Source organism: Balaenoptera borealis (genome assembly GCF_965194805.1).
Source record: "Balaenoptera borealis genome assembly, chromosome: 17".
In the NCBI taxonomy this organism is placed as follows: domain Eukaryota; kingdom Metazoa; phylum Chordata; class Mammalia; order Artiodactyla; family Balaenopteridae; genus Balaenoptera; species Balaenoptera borealis.
Genome location: NC_138876.1, coordinates 76,070,574 through 76,096,932, shown reverse-complemented (window position 1 = coordinate 76,096,932; position 26,359 = coordinate 76,070,574). Strand labels below are relative to the sequence as shown.

At 41.9% G+C, this 26,359-nt stretch overlaps 1 protein-coding gene across 7 annotated transcripts in view; it reads right to left on the bottom strand.

Annotated features, from left to right (window-relative positions):
* Positions 1 to 26,359, bottom strand: part of CA8 (carbonic anhydrase 8) — a 102,806-nt gene that overhangs the window by 36,339 nt on the left and 40,108 nt on the right. For 6 of the 7 annotated variants that reach the window (XR_014236689.1, XR_014236690.1, XR_014236691.1 and 3 more), the window contains exons 4-7: positions 16,235 to 16,330; positions 10,473 to 10,535; positions 8,429 to 8,477; positions 6,681 to 6,793 (exon numbers count right to left, since the gene is read on the bottom strand). Coding sequence is in view for 2 of the 7 variants with exons in the window: in XM_082364690.1 (XP_082220816.1) it covers positions 6,681 to 6,793; positions 8,429 to 8,477; positions 10,473 to 10,535; positions 16,235 to 16,330 (321 nt within the window). In the remaining 5 variants the exon portion in view is untranslated. The remainder of the gene's footprint in view (positions 1 to 6,680; positions 6,794 to 8,428; positions 8,478 to 10,472; positions 10,536 to 16,234; positions 16,331 to 26,359) is intronic. The other variant, XM_082364691.1, reaches the window with a different exon arrangement.

The following is a 26,359-nucleotide window of genomic DNA, read 5'->3' as shown; positions in this document are numbered from 1 at the left end:
ATTGCAGGACCCCGATGATTCACTCAAAGTTCAGCTTTCAAACTGCTTTCTTCATGAGTGCATTTAAAGGGCTAATTTCTAGGGTCTGAGGTTTGGCACTCATTAATTTTAGTAGTTTCCGAGGTCCTATGCACATCCTATAATAGACTTATTTTGACCTGCAGTTCATGTGTCATCATGTTAAAAGAGAAAAAAGAGAAGAATAACACATAAAAGTCGGTGTTCTCATCTTATTCTCTTTCATCACCAGGCGATGATGATACGTGAATTAGAGGAACAGAATTCCTTGTGATAGTAGTCAAATAGAGGGAACAAAGCAAATTGTACTTAAATAGTCCATATATGTGTATATATAATGAGATTTCATATATATATATATATACACATACATATCTCTCCACCTTTCCTGTACTGAACCTTGTTGTTTTAGTTTCATTTTCTTCTACCCCATTATTAACTTTCTTTCTAAACTCATTGCTCTCTCTTCCTGACCTTTCATCCCTAAAACAACCCTCATTCTGTCACTGATCACTCCTTAATTTGATCTTTTTTTTTTTTTTTTTTTTTTTGAGGAAGAGCTTAGAGAAGAGAACTTTCTTTCCCCAGGAACACTGATGCAAACTCTCCTCTCATCCCAATCCCCAGCTCTGGGCTCGGCCACTGTCGTCCCATCATTAGGATAGTTACTAATGAGCCACACAGATTGAAACTTACTCCAGACGTAGAGATTACAGAGCTCGTGACTCCATGGGAAGTGCTCTGTGTCATGGAAGATGCTGAAGAAATACACACAAACTTTCTCGCAAGTCCCTAAAAATAATGCATTTTAAGAAAGGACAGAGGCAGTCTCGCAGGAGCAAGAGAAAGTCCTAGAGTTTCACTGCTTAAGGACAGTAGCCATCAGCCAGCCCCACGCGGCCACCAAGCACTCGAAATGTTGTTAGTCTGAACTGAGATGTACTGGAAATGTAGGATTCATACACACAAAGTCAGACTTCATATGAAAATAAGGATGTGAAAATTCTCATCAATGGTCTGTTATACTGATTACACGTTAAAATGATATTTTTGATTCACTGGGTTGAAACAGACTACCTGAATTAACTTCACCTGTTTATTTTGACGTTTTTACTGTGGCTACTAGACAATTTTCTCTCACACATGCGGCTCACATGGTGTTTCCATCGGACAGGACTGGTCTAGTGCCGCCCAGCACACTGGCCTTCAGGCACTCAGCATTCTGGTGTTAAGACTGCTGACCTCAATTAGCTGGGGACATAAATGCGGGTAGATGAGAAACAGTGGTTCTCAAAGTGTGCTTCCTGGACTAAGTGCCCCAGACTCACCAAATCAGCAACTCTGGGGTGCAGCCCAGTGGTCTGTGTTTTAACATGCCCTCCCGGGGGGGATTCTGTTGCACACACAAATTAGAGAAACACGGACACAGAAGAAAATGCACAACAAATGTTCCAAATCACTTGGAATCATTTTCAAACATAACCATGCTGGGGTCCCGCAGCATCCTGGTCTTCAGGGTTAAAGGCCACTCAAATCCCACATGGAGCATAAAAAAGCCTGCTCCTCAGAGGTCCAAGACCAGACGGGCTCCCAGACCCCACAGGCCACAAGCATCCCGTGGCAGAAATCGGGCTAGGAAGAGTCCCCCTTTTCAATCCATAGGAAGTCTGAAATGCGGAAGGATGAAGAAGAGGCAAGATTGGGAGGAAACAAAATTGAAGATGGTTTTCCGAGTTCTAACAGGCGTATATCCACACGGTGAAAACCAATAACAACATCTATATTCCTCTGTTTCACTGGCGTTACTTGAAGTTGAAAGAGAAAGGAATAAACAAAGACAGACACATCTAATTTGGGAAAAGTACGTAAGTTAAGAAATAGAAGCAGATGAGTAAGAGGAAAATGCAGAAAAAGTAGGGAGAAAAAAGACAGGAAAATGAGAGTAAAACTGAAGAATCAATTATTTGTGTGTGTGTGTATGTGCATGCTCACATATTTGTACATGTGCCATTATATCAAAATACCACATTTGATCAATCCTGAATATTGTTCACATTTTAATGTCACTGTGAAATCAGAATGTGTCTTACAATTTCCGTTGTCAGAGTTGATTAAATTTGGTATTTTTATTCTGCTCTCAGAATCCCATTTCCAAATGTAACAATCCAGCTGAGGGAATTCCCTGGTGGTCCAGTGGTTAGGACTCTGTGCTTTCACTGCCGGGGGCCTGGGTTCAATCCCTGGTCAGGGAACTAAGCCTCACAGTGCAGCCAAAAAAAACCAAACAAAAACAAAAACAAAAAACAATCCAGGACTTCCCTGGTGGCGCAGTGGTTAAGAATCTGCCTGCCAATGCAAGGGACACAGGTTTGAGCCCTGGCCCAGGAAGATCCCACATGCCGCGGAGCAAGTAAGCCCGTGCGCCACAACTACTGAGCCTGTGCTCTACAGCCCATGAGCCACAACTACTGAAGCCCGCATGCCACAACTACTGAAGCCTGCATGCCTAGAGCCCACGCTCTGCAACAAGAGAAGCCACCACAATGAGAAGCCCGCGCACCGCAACGAAGAGTAGCCCCCACTCGCCGCAACTAGAGAAAGCCCGTGCATAGCAACGAAGACCCAACGGAGCCAAAAAATAAATTAATTTAAAAACAAAAAACAAAAAACAATCCAGCTGAAAAAAAAAATTTTTTTTTTTTACTTTGGCTTCCTAATGCTTAGACCACTGTTTATCTTACAGTAATTTAATGGTTACAGATCACTTTTTTAAATGTTTTAAATTACACTCATCCAAATCCATCCAATTGTGTGGGTTTTTTCCCCTAGCATAGGGTGTGCTAACCAGGAATAACATGAAAAAGTCAACCAATCAGGAGCTTCCCGTCCCAGATGCTAGAATTCTTAGTGCCCAGGAAGATGCAAATGGTCCACGACAGGCTTAGCTGTCAACACCACACTTCAGCCGCTGGCTCCTTCTCTTCCCCACACCCCTCCAGCAGCTGTGCATTTCCTAGGAAAGCATTATGATCTAGAGCTTTTTCCTTAATTACGTTGCAAGTGCAGACACTATTATCCTGTGACAGATGACGCATTTCAAGATACAATTGTTTCTACAATAATATCCAGCTGCTTAATTACATGTTACGCCTATAAGAGGACACATTTTTTCAACACAAAGTTTTCTATTTCTCAATATAATCAACTTAGTAGCCACTCCACCTGCCGTTTGCTATTCCTTTTGTTATGTTCTATATCAATCCTCTGTCTCTCTCTTTCTGCCTCCGTCTCTATATTTCTCTGCTCCTCTTTAAGTACAACAGGATGAGGCTTCTCAATTTTTCTTGGTTTTGATTCTAGAATCACATCCTCTCTCTGGGGTTCCTCTTGTTTTTACTGCCCTCTCTGGACCTTCTCTATTTTGGGCTCTGCTTTCTATGAAATTGTATGAGCAGCAACAGTGAAACAGTCAAGTCAAGGACAGACTGATTTATATTCTCCTAAAATTATAATTTTTTCCTAAATCACTCTAAATTCCATTTTAATATACACGCGAGTGTGTGTGTGTGTGTGTCCATTTCAACATTGCTGCCCTCTGAACAGATGCTATAATGGAGGTCTGTGCTAAAAGAACCTACATCTTTTTCCTTGAAAAGCCACAGCTAACTGGAAAGTCATCTATTTCCAAGAGCAGTTGGGATTATTCCTTCCAATGTACATTCCTTTGGCTCTGGCTCCCTTTGAGGAAGATACAGCTTATTTCCCAATAATTGAGGAGCGTCACTTAGTGAGTTAGGGCTAGACTTTGCCACTGGCCTTACTCAAAGGGACAATACAAAGCAAGGCTCCCTTTGAAGACAGCGAGACTGAAAGGCATGATGATTTGTCTCTGGATTTTCGCAGAGCATACTGGTCGACGTGGAAGTAAAACATCCTCGTTCACATTTACAGACTGTCAGTTAACATTCCCCATACCGTGCTAGCAAGGGAATCCTTAATGGAATTCTAAGTGGAACTGAGAATTTTCTTTTCTGTGGCTCAGCAAGGTTAATTCGAACTGACTTGCAATAAATAGACATTTATTGTGGTTATAGAGAAAAATTTTATTTTTCACTAAAAGATTTGACCTATTTTTAGAAAATTACCTTTAAACTGCTGAACAAATGTGACTGTAGACCCTGAGCTGCTTCTACTACCTCTGCCAGTCTCCTCTCCTCGTGACTAACGCCAGCTAAAACTTTGACCCTCGGTCCCCTTCTCCTTTCAGCTGAACACTCCATGGAAACATCTCACTTCAGTTAACAATTCAGTTAATTGGCACTGATGGTCCTTGTCCATGAATCTTGTTTGCAATGATGGCAACTCTGAAGAGAAATGAAGGCTTTCTCCATGGTAGAGCCTCAAGGCAAACTGGTTGGACGGGCTGGGGTGTTGACCTGGCAGCGAGTGCAGCATAATGGAAGGGATGGTGGAGGAATAATACTGGAGAAGAGAAGCCAAAGCTGAGCAACAGAGAAGCGTCAATACCAGGATCCACCAGTGAACACACAAGAGCAAGACACAGGAGTCAAGGGTGAGAACCCAGCAGTGGCATCTGGGCACGTGTTCATACGGCGCAGTTATTTTCTACCTGGGTGGGCAGCATACATCCTACTTAAATTCTCTGTAGCATTTGTCACTATTAACCTTTCTTCTCCGCATCTTGGAGATACTCTCTCCTGTCCTGGACTCACTCCCTCCTGGCTGTTCCCAAGGCCCTTGGACAAGTCCCTAGTTCCCTATGTGGTGCCATCTCCTCTCCCTACACTGGGGTTTTGCACTCAGCTGGACTATCTTGCCTCTTCCCCAACTTGAGCTAATCTGATCATCAAATCCATTTCTTCTTCTTGGATGTGAAGCCAGAATTCACTTCTCAGCCTCCCCTGCAATCAGGTATGGCCATGTGGTTGAGTTCCAGCCAACAGAATGTAAGCATAAATGGTGTTCGCCATTTCTAGGTCTGGCCCTTTAAAAGCAATCCCCCTTTGAGAGTCTCCACGCTCTTGCCCTTCCTGCTGGCTACATGACCACACCTAAGGACCTGGAAGTGAGGTATTAAAGATGGCAGAGTGTCTTTCAACCCGGTTCCCTGAATGCACAAAGAAAAGCCTTCACTGTGAATCAAAGACACATTTGTTGGATTTGTAAAATGTAAAAACACATTTCACGTGTGTAAAAAATAAATTCTTACTGTGATAAGGCACTGCAGTTTTGAGGTATATCTGTTACAGGAGTTACCACCTTTGCTATTAAATTCCAAATCTATATGTCATTAGTCCAAACCTCTACTCTTAACATTAGACTCAAACTCCTAATTTCTTCCCTCTCCTTTACTAGACTAACTCCTAATATTTTTCAGGAGTTATTCCCTGGACCTCCCAGTCCGGGTTGGGTTTCTGTCCTACGTGTTTCCAGAGCACCTTACTTATGACACAACATAGTTGTCTAATAATCATCTGCCTCCACAACTCCATGGTGAACTTTTTAAGAGTAAACACTGTGTCTTAATCTCTGCATCCTCTGTGCCTGGTTGGCAATCAGGAACAGTTTCTTGTAAGAAAAAAACAGATGAATGAATAAATAAAGGAATTGGGATTTGTCATATTAAAAATACAAAGGCCCAAAGGTGGTGTGATCAAAGTTTCTAAAATAATGAAACAATGAAGATGTTGAATGGGGCACTTTTAAAATTAATCCTTAGAAAAAAGAGAAATAAGAAATTGTTAAAGGTTAAAAGAAGGATTTTAAAGATTTAAGGACAAACAAAAGAAGGCTTTCCTGAGTAGTGAGTAAACTTGAACTTCTTATAAAATGATAGGGGAATTAATAAAAGTTTGTAAGAAGTTTCTAGAGGAAACTTGGTTTATTGAGAGGATTGCCCAAGTCTTTTGAGACTGATCATGAAGAACAAGTATAGCCTTCCAGAACACATCCTTAGACAGACCTCTGGGGGATAGGAGACATTTAAAGGTTTTTTTGTAATAGTATCAAAACCATTGTTTAAACACCTTGTAGTGATGTTGCCTCCTGCTCCGCCAGCTAACATCCTAGTGACAGCTCACCTTGGAGCCACACACACTGTGCATTAGCATTTAGAGCACCTATGCTGTACCCAAGGTGGGTGGTAGGTGAACAAAAGTGGGGCTAGAGAACAATCCAGAACTTTCCGGGGCGTTCCTTTTAGCGCCCTCACCCTCTGCATACAGGATTTTCCTGTGCAAGCCAACAAAGAGCTATTACAAAGCCTGCATGTGACTTACAGAAATAACTGGCACTCTCACTTTACTTCCAAGAGCTTTTTTCTCTCCAATGCCTGGGAAAACCCACATGAAGGAATAACTATAATAATCAAAAGTTTGGCTATTTCACTGACTTCTATTTACTCTATAAAAACTGACTTTTAAAGTACAGATCATAAATGAGAGCTGGGTTTTCTTCATCCTTGACCTTTCCATTGCTTTCACTGGTTCAAGACATTTAACTTTTATCTGAAAAGATGTGACTGATCTAACTGATCCAAAGGGAGCCAAAACGTAAAACAGACGTGCTTCCCTTTTATAGAGACAACGTTTAACCTTTAACTCAGAACTTCATTCTGGAAGATTTGAAAGCACTGCACTCACCTGTAGCTGGGATATCGTTAGAGGGTATCGAAATAATATCCAGGTAACACCTTCACTGCAGGGCGGAATAGTGAGAGAGCCTTCGTAGACCCAGTAATCGCGCAGCAGAGGGTCTGTGCCATCACGTGGACGTGTCACGGAAAGGCAAGTTAATAAAAAATAATTTGGAAGATTCCAACGATAATTTTCAAAATTACAAACTGCCCAAATAACACTTCTTAGACTGATGTTATTTTTAAACTAGAGCCTCACGTTTGCGTTTGTAATCTAATCATCATGGAGAAAACAATCAATAAAAAACACAATGAATCCTCTATTATTTATAGCAGTTTCTCTCAATGGGTTACTATACATATTTAAATATGGCTATATAAACTGGATGTATATAAACTTGATATACTATATTATATATATACATACTTGATATATATATACTATACACTATCTATATACTATATATCAAGTTTACTCACTTGAGGAGAAGTGTATCCATTTTTTTTTTTTTTTTACTTTATTGGATGATTTACCTGACTGATTATACCCAATATCTATTGAATGTTTACTACGTGTGAAGTGCTCTTCTAAGCATTTTACATTAACTTATTTAACTCTTACAACAAACCAGTGAGATAGGTCCCATTATTACCCGCACGTTTCAGATGGGGAAACTGAATCACAGAGGGTTAGGTAATATGCCCACGGTCACTGGGCTAACAACTGCCAGAGCCAGGATGAGGACGAAAGCAGTCTGGCTTCAAAGTCTGTGTGTTTAAATTATCTTTTTAAAAATTCAGTTAAAATAAATTTTTGTAAAATACACACACAAAAAAGGTCAATAATTTGTAACTATTGGGATTTAAAGGGAGAGACTGCTTAAGTTGTTCCCCGGTGTGATTATTTAGAGCTTTTGATTCTTTTAAGAATGTTAAATCATGTATCTGATTTTTTTAAATAAAAATGAGAGACAAGAAAACAGTCTGTGCATTTAACCATGCTGTTCTAGCTACCTCTATATTGCTTCTTCAATAGCAAAATATTGAAATCATATTATGATAGAATAAAAAAAATCATTCTTATAAAATCTTGTAGCCCTGCATTAGAAGAATTTGTGATTAAATATGATGGTGAGTATTCAACATATGGAAAAAACTGGTTTGTAGCAATGCAATTAAATGTAGAAAGTAGAAGATACAATGCATTTGGTTTTGTTTGAAACACAAAAAAATTTCACATAATTTAGGTGGAGAAATGTGAAGACCAAAATTTTGTACAAAACAACCTTTATCTACAAATTATATTTTGAGTATTTTATATACAATTCTTACCTGTTCAGGCATACCTAAATATTTAGAAATAATAGCTAAATAATATCATTGCAAAGAGGTTATCTTTTAAAATTAGATATAAAGTTTATTTCATACCAGAGATTAATAAGAACTGCACTGACCAGTCTTACATATATATCAAGGTTATGTTATTACAGTCGTGCTTTACACAGAGGTAGCAATTTGTATGAATGAAAATCCAAAAAAAACCTCTTCATGGATTAATGGAACTAGTGGTAAAGTGTTTATTATTCCAAAAGGTTTACTCCCAGGTTTAGAGCAATCTGAAACTGGTAACAACTACAGAGAATATAAATTGTAAAGAAACTTTATTAACTAATAAGATATAGTTGTGTATGTTCTGAGGAAAACAGTGCAGTCATATCCACAGTTAAAATTCATCTTATGCAGATGAATGCTTACCTGGTAATAAAGTGTTAGGATTAAAGCAGGGTATTGTTTTGGACTTCCCCTGAAACAGAAAACAATGTACCCCATGTTAACATAAAATTTCTAAATTTTAGAATAAGAACATTCATTAGCACTAAAAATCCAGGTTGAAGTCTTTTCTGAATGGCATTATCAGACCACATAGATTTGTGTCAATCTGTCTTCTCATTAGAGCAACAGGGGTTGATTCCAACAAGATACTCCTACTCTGAGTCTGTAGCTATTTTCTCTGCTGCTGCAGCTCAATTTTCCCTATAATTCCAGGTGTGAAACTTAAAATCGTCCAGTGTCCATCTGCCCCATGTCAGCTACCTTTCCGGCTCCTGGTGCATCCAGACCAGAAACTTAGGCCTTGGCTCAGGGAATTCTTTAGAAATGACTTTCTTCCTGGTAATATGATCTCAATTCCTAACCTTCCTGGCAGGACGGGCTGCCTCCCAAATTCTCGTTTTGCCCCCTTTGGATTTGGTGGCTCAACTCTAGGACCTATTCTGGATGCTCTCCTCCTCCAGAGAGGGAGAACTGACACTCAGATGAAAATATTAAATTTCAATACATGTTTATCAAAACTAGATTTAAATTTCAATAAACTATTTGTGCCATCACCATCATCACATTTCTGATCACTATTTTAAGTAGTCCCATTTAAAATGTCAGTCCTTAGACAGACAGACCTGTCACGCCAGTTGGATGTCTCTTGTAAGATTACTCCACTAATGCAGACATAACAGGGAAGGTTAGTGCATGAACTCTTGGTCTCTTCCTTACTTCTGGGGACTGCTGGACACATTAAAGAACCCAGCTTACTTACCTCCCACCATCCTCCTGTATTCCATAACGACTGACGTCACATTAGCTGAAGCAATAAAGGAAAATTTCTCAACCCATTTCTATTCAACAAATGCCAGTGAACATGTGTCCTTGTCCCCTTTTCACCAGCTTCTGTGACCAGTCTGTGCTTTCCCTTGGCAGCTGGATTCACTCTGAGCCTGCGCTCAGGAGAGAGTCTTGCCTGGTTCCAGATGCCCTGGGCTTGAGCTAGTGAGTCTAGAGCTAGAGAGACTTTGTTTCCAGACAGATTTTAGGGTTGGCCTTGGGCCTTTGGACCCCTGTGCGGTATCTCCAGCACCCACATGGGATTGAACTTCTCCCCCACAAGGCCACTCAGATTCTACTGACTCAACGTGAGCATAAAAGGTACTGTTTATAAGAGAACTGGGCTTCCCGGCAATGCTAGGCCAAATCACTACAGGCTCAAATCCACCTAAGTCACCTTCTGTGGGATATATCATCTTATGGCTTATATGTACTTGTCTCTTTTTTTCCTTTTACTTAAATACTTTGAAGTGTGGTTGTCACAATTTTTATTTGTTTCATTTACACTACCTTCCTATAACCAGCGGGCAGAAAGGGGTAACTCAGCTGGCCTGGGTTGCTCGAATCCTACACAATCCAAAAACAATTTTAAAGGCCTGTCTTCAAGACTGGCCCCTGGTTGGCTCCTGGGAGATAATCTCTGAGCCCTTGGAATATGCTGCCTGAGAAGAGTGGCTCTGTGTGCCTGAGGCCTTGGGTCAGGCTGCACCAGTTGGACCAGATAAGTATATCCCAACACTGTGATTTATGGTGAAAGCCCGGTTTGCTCAGGGTGGGGGAGGGCTAGAGTCAGAGTAGCTGAGGTCAGTCCCTCAGTCATCGCCGGCTGGCATGACTGACCCCCAGTAAAATCCCTGGACACCAAGGCCCAGGAAAGCTTCCCTGGTTGGCAATGCTTCACACGTGTTGTGACATCACTGCTAGGAGAATCAGGTGTGTCCCCATGCGACTCCACGGGGCGGGGCTGTCTGGAAGCTTGTGGCTCGCTGCTCTGGGGCTGTAGCCTTCCGCTGGAAGAAACCACAACCAGGAGGGTAAGAACTTGGCTGTGAGTCCTTTTAGGGAATCTCCCAGCCTGAAGGTGGGCTTGGAAGCCTCTGACACAGCCGGTACTTTTATTTTCTTTTAAAGAATGACTTACCTTATACTGAATATCCTGGAGGATTTCAGTTACAGTCTTCAGGCCTACGTGTTCTTTTCCGATCTGCAATGTGTAAAGCATAAACCATAACCATAAAGCTTTTAAATATGTAGCTTCTACTTAAAATAACCAACAGGAGTGAAGTTCAAGTTCACCTGAATGTTCTTCCTGGGGAACAAATGACCTTTTTAATAATAGCCAGGTCAACATCTACTGAAGACAATTAAAGGTGTAACAGAAGCCAGTACAAGAAAGTATTAGATATGTTCCTAGACATTTCCAAGAATCCATTCTAAATTCACCTTGCTAGGTACAGGTTTACCCACTGTGCTATATATATATATATATATATATATATATAAAGTCATAATACTGCGGTATAGAAATTTCAAGGATATTTCTGAATTAAAATTATTCATCATATGCCCAAAGCCTTCCATTTTCACCTTGGGCATTTCTAGATCATTACTATAAAGATTTTATCCGTGTTGAAAAAATTTTATTAACTCAGAAAAATGAGTACATGATTTCATACGTACTCATTGTCCTGTCACTGAAATCAGGACAACATTTCTTGATTGCCACAGGACATAGTTCTATAATCCCCTTTTTATTCTTAAATAAATATGAATATGCTGTTCGCAGCTTTCTATGTTTTTTTTCCAGGCCCCATTGAGTGGCTTGCACAGTCTTAGTTCCCTGACCAGGGACTGAACTCAGGCCATGTCAGTGAAAGCTCTGAGTCCTAACCATTGGACCACCATGGAATTCCCAGTAGCTTTCTCTTTTAAAGCATTATGTAGCTTTACATTTTTTCAGTGTATAAAATGTTCCAAAGAATTTGAGACTTTAAAAAGAATATGATGTTAAATATTCTTGACTCTAACTTTAAAAATTGTAAGTGCAATCTGATTTCCATTTTTCAGCCAAGTTTCAACAGTCCATGATAATGGAGGGCAGTCACAGAGGAGACAATTTACAACCTCAGACAAACAATCCTTGTTACGGTTCGCTTTTCCTCTTCCACATAAATTTTGGAGAATGACCTACAAGGAGCAAGAAGCGCTGTCACCATGTTCATATTCCCTGTTTCTCTCCACGTGATCCAACTGGGAAACAGGCTAGGTGAAAGGGCATCAGAGGAAAGAGGTGAGACAAGAAACTTACATAACCTAAGATCGGCCAATCAGTTCAAAATAATTGAGACATCATTTTCCAAGTGTTTGCAATTCCTGAGATAGGCACTAAAAACAGAAAATGAATTCTCTTAAGTTAAAAAAATGTATATATATATATATATTATATGTGCATATGTGTGTGTGTGTGTATATATATATATATATATACACACACACACACATACACACACACACACACACACATATATATATATATCTCAGGGAAATTTACTCCTGGGTGCAAAAGCCTGGACCTGTAGGCAGACACCTTCACCCCATCTTCAGGGGAAACAGACCCCTCTGTTGTACTGGTTTAACCACAATGTAGCATTTGGATGATTACACCCACAGGTCGGCTCTGTCTTTACTTCATGCATCTCTTGTCAGAGCTTAACTCTTTGAAGAGTCCACATCTGAACGCTGTAAGGCCACACAATGTAGTGGGGTCCAGGAGCAAGGTCACTTGCGTTGGATGCTGGGTTCTGACCCCGACTCTCTTTTTAGTCTTGAGCAAGTTTACCTAACCTCTGTGTCCTTCAGCTTCCTCCTCTATACAGTGGGGCAGACAAAAGTGATGGAGTTGAAGATAAGACTCAATCAAACAAAAACCTTAGAACAGGGACTTCCCTGGTGGTCCAGTGGCTAAGGCTCTGCACTCCCAATGCAGGGGGCTGGGCCCGGGTTCAATCCCTGGTCAGGGAACTAGATCCCACGTGCTGCAACTAAGAGTCCATATGCCGCAACTAAAATTCCCGCATGCCACAACTAAGACCCAACGTAGTCAAATCGATCAATCAATAAATAAATATTAAAAATAACAAACCTCAGAACAGGGCACGGTGCATTGTAATTCAGTGACTATCACCCAGACTACTTTTAATCAGAATGCTACACAGCATCGAATACAGTTCTTACATGAAGTAGCACTTAATAACTCTTACTGGCTCCTTCTGTCTATAAAGGTTCTTTACCTTACGGGTAAAACTTTATATTTTGCAACCAACTTCAGCTATTGCTCGATCTCTTTCCTTCTTTGTCAAAGTTTGGTCTGAAGAGGTGACAGCGACCAAAAAGAAAATATAGACGGATCCTCTGCACGCCTCAGCCCCTACAGCAGTCCAGGTGACAGCGCAACGTGGGACCAAGAGTCTGCCAGGAACCCAGTAACTTCTGACCCTCCCCTTGGCCATCTTTCACCGCCTCCCCAAATGCCAGCCCTCTGGTGAGTTTCCTCTCGGACAGCCTCAGCCCTGCGCTTTTCCACTTCTAACGCTAATCCCCCCTCATTTTCTACCGCAGCCTCTGAAACTGGATGACTCCACAGCTTTGACAAGTTCTCCTGCCACCTCCTCCAGGGGGTCTCTGTGAACCCCTCGGGTCTGCTCAAGGTCACCACCCTCCCGAGCCTTTGGAGTGGACACTGCGCAGTCTCCCTCAAGACAGGAGTGAGAGCCGTGGTCAGCTTCCAGCTGTTACTTTCAGATGGGTCTTCTACCCCACAAGCCCAAAGCCATCCTCCTCCTCTGAGTGGACTGCCCTCCTCCGATGCTATCCTGCTCTACTTGTCACTTCCTGACCCTCCGGCCGCTCCCAGTGGTCACCCCCTCCTGCCGTCACTCCGGACGACTTCAACATCCCTGTGCGTGACCTGTGCCCTCCCTGGCCTGTCTCTTTACCCCTCAGTCCCTGCCCATCACTCCCTCCCACCTCAGCAAACCAATCCTGAGAACACACCCTGGATTTGTCTTCACTCTGAAAACTGCAACTCCAAACAAAGACCATTGCCTCTGACCATAAGTGCCCATCCGTCCAGCTCTCTCTTCTTTTCTCTCTCTTCCTATTCACTGATCTCAAGGCGTCACGCCCCTCAGGTCCCTCTTGGCTTCATCTCTTTCCCTTCCTGCCTGTGCTGAATGACACCTCTTCAACCATTCTCCACTCTCTAATCCCTTTGTCCTCCTAAACCTTATGCTCTGTAATGGATCAATACAACAATTAATTTGTTAGAGGGACTTTCCTGGCGGTCCAGTGGTTAAGACTCCGTGCTTCCATTGCAGGGGGCATGGGTTTGATCCCTGCTCGGGGAACTAAGATCCCACATGCCGCGGGGCACGGCCAAAAAAAAAGAAAATTGCTAGAATTCTCTGCTCCTCTCCCTGGATGGAGAACAGCCCACGATCCGTTGTCCTGTACCATCTGTGATGTCCAATCTCAAGTGGGTCTCCCACAAGGACTGTCAAGTCTATTGTCATTCCCCTCCTGCGCTATCTCAAAACCCAGTCCCACACCCATATTTCCTTTGCTCTATAAATAATTTTGCTTTGCATGTCTCAGAGATAATACAGGTCATCAGGCATAAACTCCCCTAAATTCCTGGCTTTCTTCATCTAAAAATGTGTGCCGTTTGTGCCCACCCTTTCCTCCTGGCCCTCTATTTCGGAGAAGGGGTGGGGCCCATCCTGTCCGGGGTCAGTCCATCCACCTAAGCTCTCATCCCATGCCTTTCCACCTCCTCTGAGGCTTTTCTACATCAATTATCCCCTTTCTTGCCAGTATGTCTAAACAACATCCGCGCTGGCCCTTTTTGCTCAGAATAAAAGCACAGGCCCATCTCGGATCTCAATATGAAACAATCTGAACTTGCTGTGGACATCACCACTAGTTCTCACCCCATCTGTCTTTGAGTCAAGCTTCCTGAGAGGGAAGTCTATCCTCACTGCCTGGACTTCCTCCCCTCCGCTTCTCCCAGCCTCTGACCTAAGTGCAAGACCCCCGCACGCGGTCCTTTCCTCTCTGCCTCGGCTGACACTCCCGATCAGCCCTTCTTTCCTCCGTGAATGTTTGCTCTATAGTTTCTGTGACTCGGTTCTCTCCCGAGAAAGGCATTTTCACATAGATAATCTGGATTTTCCCTCCTATGGAAAGTTAGAGCCAGAGTACAAGCTCCCAAGCTTTGCCTGCCTCCAGTAATGGGCTGGTTCCAGGGAACGGCGATGTTTGGTCCCAAGAGACTCGGCTTCCAATCTAGTGCACTATTACTGCATGTCAGCTGTTCTACACTGAGAAGCAGTAAGTGAAAACATCAAGTTATCACACTGAATTCCATTCACAAGTATGTATTGAGTACCACCTCCAAAGATGAAACTAACATGTTCCCTCCCCTCCTACAGATGACTATTTGGTTATTTGTGTTCTTATTTTTATATTATTCTTATTTTTTTTAATAATGAGACATTGCCTTCTACTTCTACTGCCTCATGTTGTCGAATCTGGATGCTCTGTTAACTTTCTCAGGTTACAAAAGATGGACTTTAACAGTTATTATTTTCAATATACTAAAGATTATCAGAATATATTTGTAGTATAATTTAAAACATTTTTCATCAACATTTTGTGATTCCATTCTCCTTATACAACGCAGATATAAAATAGAAGGAATATAGGGCCCTGCCTGTGAAAAAGGCATGAAATAAATAGTGAGAAGAAGATTTATTTTAAAATGTAAGGATTTGTTTTAAATTCCATGACATGTGTTATACTTTAAAAACATGGATTTCAAAATACTAAAAGGCTAAATAAAACTGGAAGGCTACTTTCAAACATCAATAAAGAAATATCTTAGAGGTATTTATAACAGGAAATTGTTGGAATTAATACTGTTGAAATATATGCCACCCCCAAAAAAAGAGGTTTTAAAAGGTCCCTTCCTCAGCTCTCTTTGGAAAATTAAGTTATTAAGGACCACTAGGTTATCCAAAGGCAGCCTGGAACCACACAGAGTGGACAATGGTTTCTGGTCCTGACTGGTGACATCAAATCCCTGGGTGACTATAAACAATGACTTGGTCTCTTTGGCCCTTGGTTTCTCTTCTATAAGAGGCGGAAGGGGGAAGCCTACAATTTCCAGGGTCTCCTTCACCTCTAAATCTTTTATTACATCAAGTAATTACATCAAGACAAAGTTTAAAAGATTCACCTTAGGAACTAAATTAAAATTTTACCTTTGAAAGCATATGGTCCGCTTCTGTACGTTTCACTAAATTTATATAATATTCTTTGCCCACCAAAGAGCTCAAATCTAAACTTTACATTGACAATAACCACCAAGGTCTTTGCCGCTCTCATTTTATCAGTGTTTTCTACAAGGCACTTCAAATCATCTTAGAGTGAAAATTATTAATAACAAATAGCTAAAGGAATCTACTACATGATTATAGTATTGATTTCTCTTAGACTTTGCAGGAAGGCGAGGTCCAAAAATACTTTCTGAAATGCTTTTTCAATAATAAAATGAACTCTGCCTTCAGGAGACATTTTCTAACTCCTTTCTCCAAAGACCCTGAAGGCCACTCTGAAGAAAATTTCTAATAAGCCAATGAACCATTTTCTACCAGTGAATATGGCTGCTCATCTTTGACCCAGAGAGATCAAGTTTTCTATTTTTAAAGTATCAATGCTCTCTGTATAGGTGTTTAATGTCACCTCTAAGTAGTAAAAATGAGAGAGAACAAAAAACCTTTTGCAAAATGAATTAGAAATAAGCATCTCTGAACAATATAACAATCACAGCAGGAGACCATTTACCTGAACAAACAAGGCAATGATGGCGATTCCATGGGGCTTCCCCACAGCCTCATCAATACTGCCAAACAAGGTGGAGTTCCAGTGGATCAGGTGGAGCTGGGTGAGCAACAATAGACAGGTAACCTCGTTACTAAATGTACTTCCGCTCAGGAAAACAAAGACCTATCAACTGCTCCTTGACCATATCTGTATGGTGTCGTACGCAACGCGAGTATCACAGACAGACACAAATAGATGACTGGTTTAATACTGGTTCTCCGTATGAATTCCTCCCTTCTCATTTCTGAACAGAAGCAGTGCTGAGTGCCACTCGAGTTCTGCTTTTGTCCTAATCAGGAGCACATCTAAGAAGACTCGCAGATTTCACACTGATTTAGCTGCCTTTCCTTAGACGCCATCCCCTCTGGCTCTCAATGAAACAGAACTCCGGTCTGGGCACAAACACCAGAACTCATTCGAAGGATTACCACCTACATACTCAAGTACTGTGTCACCCAGTATTTCCATCAAGGATAATACAAAACCAGTCTCCAATTCTGTAAATGCTTTCCACTCTCTAAGAATCTGTAGACAGATAGTATCCTATAAAAAGCGCTGCATCTTTTTAAAGCATGGTAAAATAATGAATGCTGATGTAGAACTCTAAATGAAAGCCATTTCCTGTCCTGGAGATAAAATTTTATCTGTGAAGGAATGACGAACAATACTCCAGAGGATTCTCCCACTACGATCCCCATAAAGCTCTGTAGTCTTCAGATTTATCTAGAATGTGCACTTGCTCCTACAGTGCTGATAAAACACTTTCAAGAAGCCAGATTCAATTCCCTGGTTAAAATCAAATGGCCGCTGAGGTTCTCAGTAGAACAGTAGCAAGGTAAATCTTCTGCCTAGAATACTAAACTTCATCGCTTTAGCTTTTAATCAAGTCACCATTACTTGCTGCCTGAAAACACTGACCCATTTAAAAATTAGTTTTAATCCAAAAAGACATACTAAAATTCAATCACCATGTCATTTTAGCATCCACATTAAAGTATTAAGGAAAATTATCATGAGGATTGCCACTAACTTTGAAGTTTCTCCTGCTGAATTTGTCCAACTAGAATTCAAGATTATAAAGCTGACCACTAGGGGGAAGTAATGAGGTCCTCTGCCTATAATAGAAACGGTCACCCAGGACAGGTCAGGCTATGAAAAGCCCACATGAACTTGGATTGTCCAGTAAATGTAACTGTCAAGGCACTGCCTTTAAGGAAGCGATGTTCTATAACCTTTCAGTTAGTAATGAAAGACAGACCAATTTAATCTTTCCTTTTCTGGCTGCAACAATAGCTTCGGAGCCCCAGTGGTACAGATAAGTGTACAGTGGTACAGATAAGAACTGATTGCCTTAATTAAATCAACAAAAAAAAGCCCAAGGTTGAAATCTATTTTTATTCCACAAGTTGCAAAGTTCAAATCAACATTTTTCTTACTTCTCATAGCGACAGTATGGAGCTTTTTTTTTTTTTCTGAAACAAAACAAACCAAAAAAAGTATGTTTTGGGTTTTTTTTTTGTTTTTTTTTTGCCACTCCTCCATAATTCAGCAACATCATCACTCACACCTGTTCCTCAAAAACTACTTCACATGTTTTTGTGTTTAAAAAATTGAGGGTCTCCACTCCTTAAGTGTGTGCTGTACATGGCAATCTCGTTTCAAAAAGTACAGTATGGGGGAATTCCCTGGCAGTCCAGTGGTTAGGACTCGGTGCTTTCACTGCTGGGGCCCGGGTTCAATCCCTGGTCGGGGAACTAAGATCCACAAGCCTCGCAGCACGCCACCCACCCCCACCGCCCAAAAAAAAAAGAGTACAGTATGGAATACCTGATGGTGGAGAAATATGGCCAACACCACCTGGGCCAGGTGACCAAGGCCAACATCGGCAGTCATCAGACATGTTGATATAGGCACCCTGGACATGATGTGATGAAAATGACATTTTACCTGTGTGCTCTTCCTCCCAATAACCCATAACCCCAGTCTAACCAAGAGGGAAACCTCAGACAAATCTCAAGAGAGGGACATTCTACAAAATAGCTGACCAGTATTTCTCAAAACTGTTAAGGTCATCAAAGAACAAAGAAAGCCTGAGACAATGTCCCAGCCAAGAGGAGTCTAGGGAAACATGAGAACTAAATGCAAAGTGGTGTCATAGGTGAGATCTTGGAACAGAAAAAGGACATTAGGTGAAAATGAAGGAAACTGAATAAAATACTTAGTGTATTGAGATTGGTCCACTAATTATAACCAATGTACCATACTAATGTAAGATGTTAAAAACAGGGGAAACTGGGTGTAGGTCAGGTGGGAATTTTCTGTACTATTTTCATAATTTTCCTGTAAATCTAAAACTGTTCTTAAAATATACAGTCTATTCAAAAAAAAAAAAGAAAGAAAGAAAGAAAAGAAAAATTAAGGGACATCCTGGCACTTCCACTAACTCAAGCTAAAAAGGATAACAGAAGATCGCTATGACCCTTGTGTGACCAGTACAATAACACAGAACGAAAATAGCAAGAGAATCTCTACCACCTGTTGTCTGCTCTACCATCTGGGTCTTATAATCAGTTGAGACTCCATTAAAGAGCAAAAGAGATTCTTCCCTCACAGTGCACAAGGAACCCAAACTTCAGAAACAAAGCTCCAGCCTGGTATTTACTGAGAAACGCCCCTCTCTTGGAGATGCTTTGTCTCATTAAGACCAAACAAAACATCATCAGAGATCCCCTTTCCAAGCCACTAGAGGATGGTTATTTCAAGTACCAGGCAAATTTCCAACACATTCTGGAAACCAGCTGTAACCGGTAGTAGTCACATAGATGAGCAGCCCACACCCATCGCACACTCTACATTTTTGCTGCCTCTCGGCTTTAGCTCACTCTGTGTTCCCTGAGCCCTGCCTCACTCCACCCATATTAGATTGCTGCCATATAACAAAGTGCCACAGACTAGGTGGCTTAAACCACAGAAGTTTATTTTCTCAAAGTTCTGGAGGCGTGAAGTCCGAGATCAAGGTGTGGGCAGGGTTGGTTTCTCCTGAAGCCTCTCTCCTTGGCTTGCGGACGCCCACCATCTCCCTTGACCTCACATGGTCTCTCCTCTGTGCATGTCTGTGTCCAAATTTCCTCTTCTTATAAGGACACCAGTCATACTGGACAAGGGCCCGTCCTAGTGACCTCATTTTCACTTAATAACCTCTGTAAAGATCCTGTCCCCAAACACAGTCACATTCTGCTGTATTAGGAGCTAAGACTTCAATATATGAATTGGTTGGTGGGGGGGAGGGGCAGGGGGGAAAAATTCAGCCCCTAACACCGTCTATCTCCCCCTTTCCTTTCTCCCCAGCTTAATGAAGTTTTTTCAGGTCTGAGAAGCCTGAATTACTATATATTATAATTATTATTATTATTATTTTGCCTTATATTAGTGTTGGTTCTGTTTCATAGAGCAAAGCCATAGAGACAGGAAAATCATCAGTGCCTGTGAAGAACTGAGTACCTTGGGGGTAACTAGAGGGCACATAAGACCAGCGGTGACAGGAGAGATGGGGCTGGAAAGTTAGAGGGGTTCGGATGGCACAGAGGTTTAAATTTTATCATAACTGTGCTTTGGGAAACACTAAAGCAATATATTATTGCAGTGAATATTATTATTACTTATGCTTCTTAGAATCAGTCAAAATCCCCCTTCAAAGGTTCTTCCGACAGAATGGGGATGGATGGAAGTATTTGGCGTGGGAGGTGGGAAGGTAAGCTAGGTGTCTACCACGAAAGTTCCAACAGAAGATTATGATACGGGTGTGTGATGATTAACTTTGTGTGTCAACATGGCTAGGCTATGGTGCCCAGGTGTTTGGTCAAACATCAGTCTAGATGTTACTTTGAAGGTATTTTTTAGCTGTGATAACATTTAAATCAGTCCACTGAGCAAAGCAGATTACCCTCCATTATGTGGGTGGGCCTCATCCAATCAGTTGAAGGAGAAGGAATTCTACCTCCGGAGTGAAAAAATCCTACCTGCATTTCCAGCCTCTGGCCTGGCCTGCATACTTCAGATATGCCAGTTCCTTAAAATAAATCTTAACTCTCCTCTCTCTGTCTCAGAATATACATATACTGTTTCTCCTGAGAACTCTAATACAGGTTGTACAAACAAACAAAAAGTGTGTGACGAGAAAAAAAGTGTGGAGATGAATGGAGGCTTAAATCTGAACAACATTAGAAGCAACAGGAATAAAGGCAAAGGGCTCTAACAATTAATGTGACGGTGTTTGCAATTTATTCTTCTAAGCCTAAACATGGCTCCTCTGGCAAAGGGTCGGGGACAAAACGATCTACTGATGCTCAAAAAGAACATATTAGAACGTCTGCTTACATTTATTTTTATCCAATGTCTTTTCATTTCAATTTTCCTATGCTACACAAAATAGATTATGTATTATATATATAATATACAGATCAATACATATATAATACATATTAGTGCATGAATTAATTTAGTAATAAATATGCACATATTGAGGACATGTGCTCTGAAATTTGTCTGGGGACAAATGGATTTGAACGAAAAGGCATTTGATACTAAGGATATGGTTTAGATAATGATGACGCAGCCCATGGAGTCCAAGGGAGGCTCAGCAAAGGTCCAAGCAGACAGCTATCTGCTGAGGGCACCTGGAAGACTCATTTCAAAGTCTAACAGTGCAGACACGCTCTGGGGCGGGGCAGGTCTGCGGCAGAGGGCAGAACGGCAAGGAGTAACACTGCACGTGTGCAGCTCTAGGGCTAACTTCTTAGAGGCAGCAGCTCTCCTAAAAGACTTCTGAGCTGGGGGTCACCAGCCTCAGACGCTTGTTTCAGCTCCTTAGCTCTGGGAACTTCACAAGCCACCACCTCTTGGAGCACGTCTCCCTACACCGGAAGGAGAGCTACGCCTGAAAGCTCGGCGTCTTCACACCTTCGCTGTCCTCCCATTGGGCTCTCTGTACCCCCATATTCCTATCACATTTCGCCCTCCTTAGCTTTAGTTGTACGCAGCCCACGAAGGCAGAGAAGCGGGGTGATGACCTGGAGGACGGAGAGCAGCTTTCCAGGTGGCAGCACAGCCCCAGGTCATCAGCACTGCTCGTTTCTGAGGAGGAGGAGGGTTAGATGGTGAGATGGCTCGTCCCCCGCCTAGGCTCAGAGGGGCCCCTCTGCTCGGCCACCTCACGCCTCCGATGACACAGGCAGGACTGGCCTCACAGAGGTCTCTGGAGCCTAGACCTTCTTTGCCCGTAAGCACACGGGACAGCAGGTGGCAGAGGGGTTGTCTCCTGCAGTTTGAACCCAAACTCCTACCGAGCTTGCCAGCAGCAGCAGCTGGACAACAGATGACTCTTCCTCAACGGAAACGAGGGGCAGTTCCCCACCCCCCTCAGGGACTCTTCCTCGAGAAGCAGAATGTTCTGTCTTTCTCCCAAACGGGGACATCAGAGCAGGAGGCCCTGGTTTTCTATCACAGTTAAAGCTGAGTCTTCCCTCCCCTCTTACTGTCCTTCCTCCACCCCACCCACCAAGGCCTCCGTGCACGTGGCCTTGTGTGTTAACAATGTACGTTATCACAAAGACATAAAAAAGCAAAGACCCCTTATTACTCTGTCAGCATCATGACCCTCATTCCTTCCTATTAAAAAAAAATCTGACCCTAGGATAACAACGGTAAAGCATCCTTTTACAGTTTTAGAGAAAATCTTTGCTCTTTTGCTAAGGGGCTCACAAATTCCAATTTCCTGCCATTGATTATGCTGCTACGCCATTAGTACCTGCGAAACGTTCATCTTAATGTACTTAACTCACAGCGATAGATACATTTGTCCAAAGTTATGAAACTGTGACAAGCCGTATAGCCTTATAATCATTTATTTGTCACTGAGAAAAAATAAGTTTGAAGAGCTCGTGGCAGCCTAACAGAAAGCTATCGTCAAGATAAATGAGGTTTATGATTAATATAAATAACACAACAGCGTTAGAGTACAAAAGAATGAATCATGAGGAATGGAAAAAGCAGTAAAAACTGAAAAGGCAATTATGACTCACACGTTTCTCTCCCCAGCCCTGTACTCACACAGGTTCTCTGTCTTCTATCTTCAAATGCTTAATGGACGTTTCCTTTCAAGTGGCTTCGAGCCACTTCAAGCTGAGTATTTCCAGAACTGACATCCATTCCCTTCAAAGGCACCCTCTCACTGTTTTCTTCATGGAGCCCCCAAGCCCCAGGGACCCCCACCCCTTTATCTCCAACTCACCAAGGCTTTGCTGACCTCTAATCATTTGCATTTCAAAGCTCAACCAATCTCTCTCTAACACTGCTCTCACCATATTTTCTCTGTTCAAAATCTCTAACTTCCTTCATTGCCTACCCATACAGGGCTTAACTTTCTCCAACCCCATCCTTCCCCATCCTAACTATCCCCAAATACTCAAATCATGCGGGACTCCTGACTCCTCACAACACCCTCCCCGCTCCGTTTCTGTTCCACTCACTCGGAATGCTGTTCCCCCCGGTCTTGCCGCTTACCCAAATTCTACCCACCCTCCGAGGCCTCGACAGGCATCTGATAGACAGATAGATTGGAGCTGGAGATAGAGATAACATGAACCAACAGATACGAAGGGAAAGGGATAATGGGTCTCCGTCCTAAATCACTAACCAAAAGTAGGATGAGTCCAGTTTTAGATGTTGAAAGTTACATCATTATAGTCAAACTGGGTCCCATCAGTAAGAGATGCAGAACCAGAACTGCCTGGAGAAGCAGGGGCTCGAGGTGCAGACTGCAGACATCCCTAGATACCCAGAGAGACGAACTTATAAGGTCAGCTCACCCAGGGATCAAGTCACAGAAGAGACCAACGGAAGGGTAAGGACTGAGCTTTGGGTCAGGGTGAGATGAGGGAAAGGGGCTATCAAATATGCAGGAGGAAACCCAGAAAATTCCAAAGTCCCGTCAGGACCAACGAGAAAAGACTTTCCGGAAGAAAGTGTGGTTAGCAGGGTCAAGGCTCTACCACAACAAAGCGACAATAGCTACAAAAAAAAAAAGCAAAGAAAAGAAAAGAAAGAAAATGAGGACAGAAAGCGACTTTGGATTGATGTCTTTAAGATTGTTGAGAAGGCGGCTGCCATACGATGAAAGGAGCAGAGGCAGAGTGTAAAGACATCAGGATGAACAAGTGGGGCAGGGCCAGCCCAGCCGAGAAGGTGGGCAGTGAGCATCAGAAAACAAATCGAAAGGTAGCTGCAGGGAGGGCTAAGGGATTTGCTTTTTAAATAAGAAGAATCCGTTTGCCTGAGTTTAAGAAAAATTCACCTTTCGCTTGTAGTATTGTTTTTTTTTAATTGAAGTATAGTTGATTTACAATGTTAATTTCTACTGTACAGCAAAAATGATTCAGTTATACACATATATATACATTCTTTTTTTTTTTTTTTTTTTTTGGCTGCATTGGGACTTCGTTGCTGCACACGGGCATTCTCTAGTTGCGGCGAGCAGGGGCTACTCTTTTGTTGCAGTGCAAGTGCTTCTCATTGTGGTGGCCTCTCTTGTTGTGGAGCATGGGCTCTAGGCACGTGGGCTTCAGTAGTTGTGGCACGTGCGCTCAGTAGTTGTGTCTCATGGACTCTAGAGCGCAGGCTCAGTAGTTGTGCACGGGCTTAGTAGTTGTGACATGTGGGCTCAGTAGTTGTGGCACACAGGCTTAGTTGCTCTGTGGCATGTGGGATCTTCCCGGACCAGGGATTGAACCCGTGTCCCCTGCATTGGCAGGTGGATTCTTAACCACTGCGCCACCTGGGAAGTCCCTATATACATTCTTTTTCATATTCTTTTCTATTGCGGTTTATCACAGGATATGGAATACAGTTCCCTGTGCTCTACAGTAGGACCCTGTTGTTTATCCATCCCATGTACCATAGTTTGCATCCGCTAATCCCAAACTCCCACTGCATCCCTCTCCACCTCCCCCTTGGCAACCACAAGTCTGTTCTCTCTGTGAGTCTGTTTCTGTTTCGTAAATAAGTTCATTTGTGTCATCTTTTAGATTCCACATGTGTCACCTTTAACTTGTAATATTCTTTTAATCTACTCTTTTAATGGGCAAAGGTAAAACCTGAAAGAATCACAGGCTGCTATAAACGCTGAAAAATCAGAAGTATTTAACGCACCTATGACAACAGATGTAACTGAACCTGAAAACCATTTTTCTGAAAACTACAGTCATCAAGACCCTTCCTCTGAGCTAGGCCACAAATCAACACAGAGTCACAGAAGAAAAGGAGTCACCAAGAGCACGTCCTGGTTTTTGTGCCCTGACTTGACTTAACTGCTTTCCTCGGTCCCAAAGAGTCAACCGTGAGAGTTGTAGCAGATCTCCCACTAGATTTTGAGTTTCAGGAGCCGAGTTTCTCACCCGTGCCCTATCACACCCAAAATATCCATTCTCAGCGCACTGGGAAAGAGCTACAAAATTAGAAAAGGAAAAAGGAAGGTTCATGTCTCGACTACACTTATGATACTGAGGGTTGAAAGAAGGAAGATGTTAAGTATTGGAATTTTTAAAAAGACAAGAAGACTGGAAGTGAAATGTCTGAGTAACAAAATGGGAGCTTTGAAAAACTGAAAAACAGCAGAGAAAGCACCCCTCTCTCCAGATCCACTCCTAATTGTACGGAGCAGCCATCCATCTGCAGATAAATTGAGATTTAGTGTATATTATTTTCAGGTGCTGTGGCACTTAAGATGTCATCGTCAATATATTATGCCGCTATTATTCAGAAAAGGACATTCAAGGTGTAGACATAGAATAGTGACAAAGCGCTGTAAAGCATGGAATGGAAAATAAATTATTTGAAACTCTACCTCTAACTGTCGCCTACTTGTTAGCTTTGCCTAAACTTAATTATGTACTTTCTGATATCGGAAAAAGAGAAATAGGAGGCTGTGTTGGAGCATTTCAGGGCAACTTCATCTATTAATATATTAATATCAAAAGCTACTTATATGTTCTTAGGGTTCAGAATCCTCAATTTGAAAAGGCACTAGTAAATCAACTATACTTCAATTTTTTTTTAATTTTAAAAAAAGAAAAGGTACCAGTTTCATGTAATTTATGAAAACACTTTTTCCAAAGCAGAATGATTTCCTCTTTGAATGCTGATTTCCTTTTGTTTACTTCGATTTTGCTGCCTTCTTAGGAGCAGGGCATCGCAGTGCGGTTAGGGTTCTTTTCCCAAAAAACAAAGCTGCCTTTAGGAAATTCACTATGGAAGGCTGGAAAAGGCTCATTGGAGCGAATCGAAGAAAAAATACATCATTTTGAAATATTTTATATTTAATGTAAGATCAGAAGCAATTAAAACTGATTCATTGACATTGGTTTCTTGGTTTGCCAAGAAATATCCTCTGTCTTACCTGTGGGTTATGGCTGCAATTAAGTTACTATAACTTAAATCCTCTATATTTCATGTGTCATTCTATAAAATAAAGAAGGTAAAGAGACTGTCAAAGGGTCTTGGTGTTACAGAATATAAGTCATTTAGAGACTGCATCTGTTATTCGATCCCCCTCTGCCCCCAAATGAGAACCACATTTGACAACAGAGCTCTAAAATAATCAAGGCATTCATCAAGACATTTACTGAGCATCGATAACATCTAGGGTTTTACTGTGCACTGCTTTCAACGTTGGAAATACAAAGACCTCCAATAGTTTTATAAAAGAATCCAGGGTGTGAATAAATGAAAACATGAAATTGATAGTTCAACAGAAGAAAAAGATGAGCACAAAGGGTCTGCGTGCCCTGTAAATGACAGAGGAAGCTCTGAGCATGTGTATTTATTTCACGAGCACTGGGACCACCTGCTCTGCCAGGCGCTGTTCCTTACAAACATCACCTCGCTCAGCCCTCACTATCATCTTTACGACGGTAGATGCCATGCCTGCCGCCAACCCTGCATCTTTTTTTTTTTATATAAATTTATTTTATTTTTATTTATTTTTGGCTGTGTTGGGTCTTTGTTGCTGCGCGCGGGCTTTCTCGAGTTGTG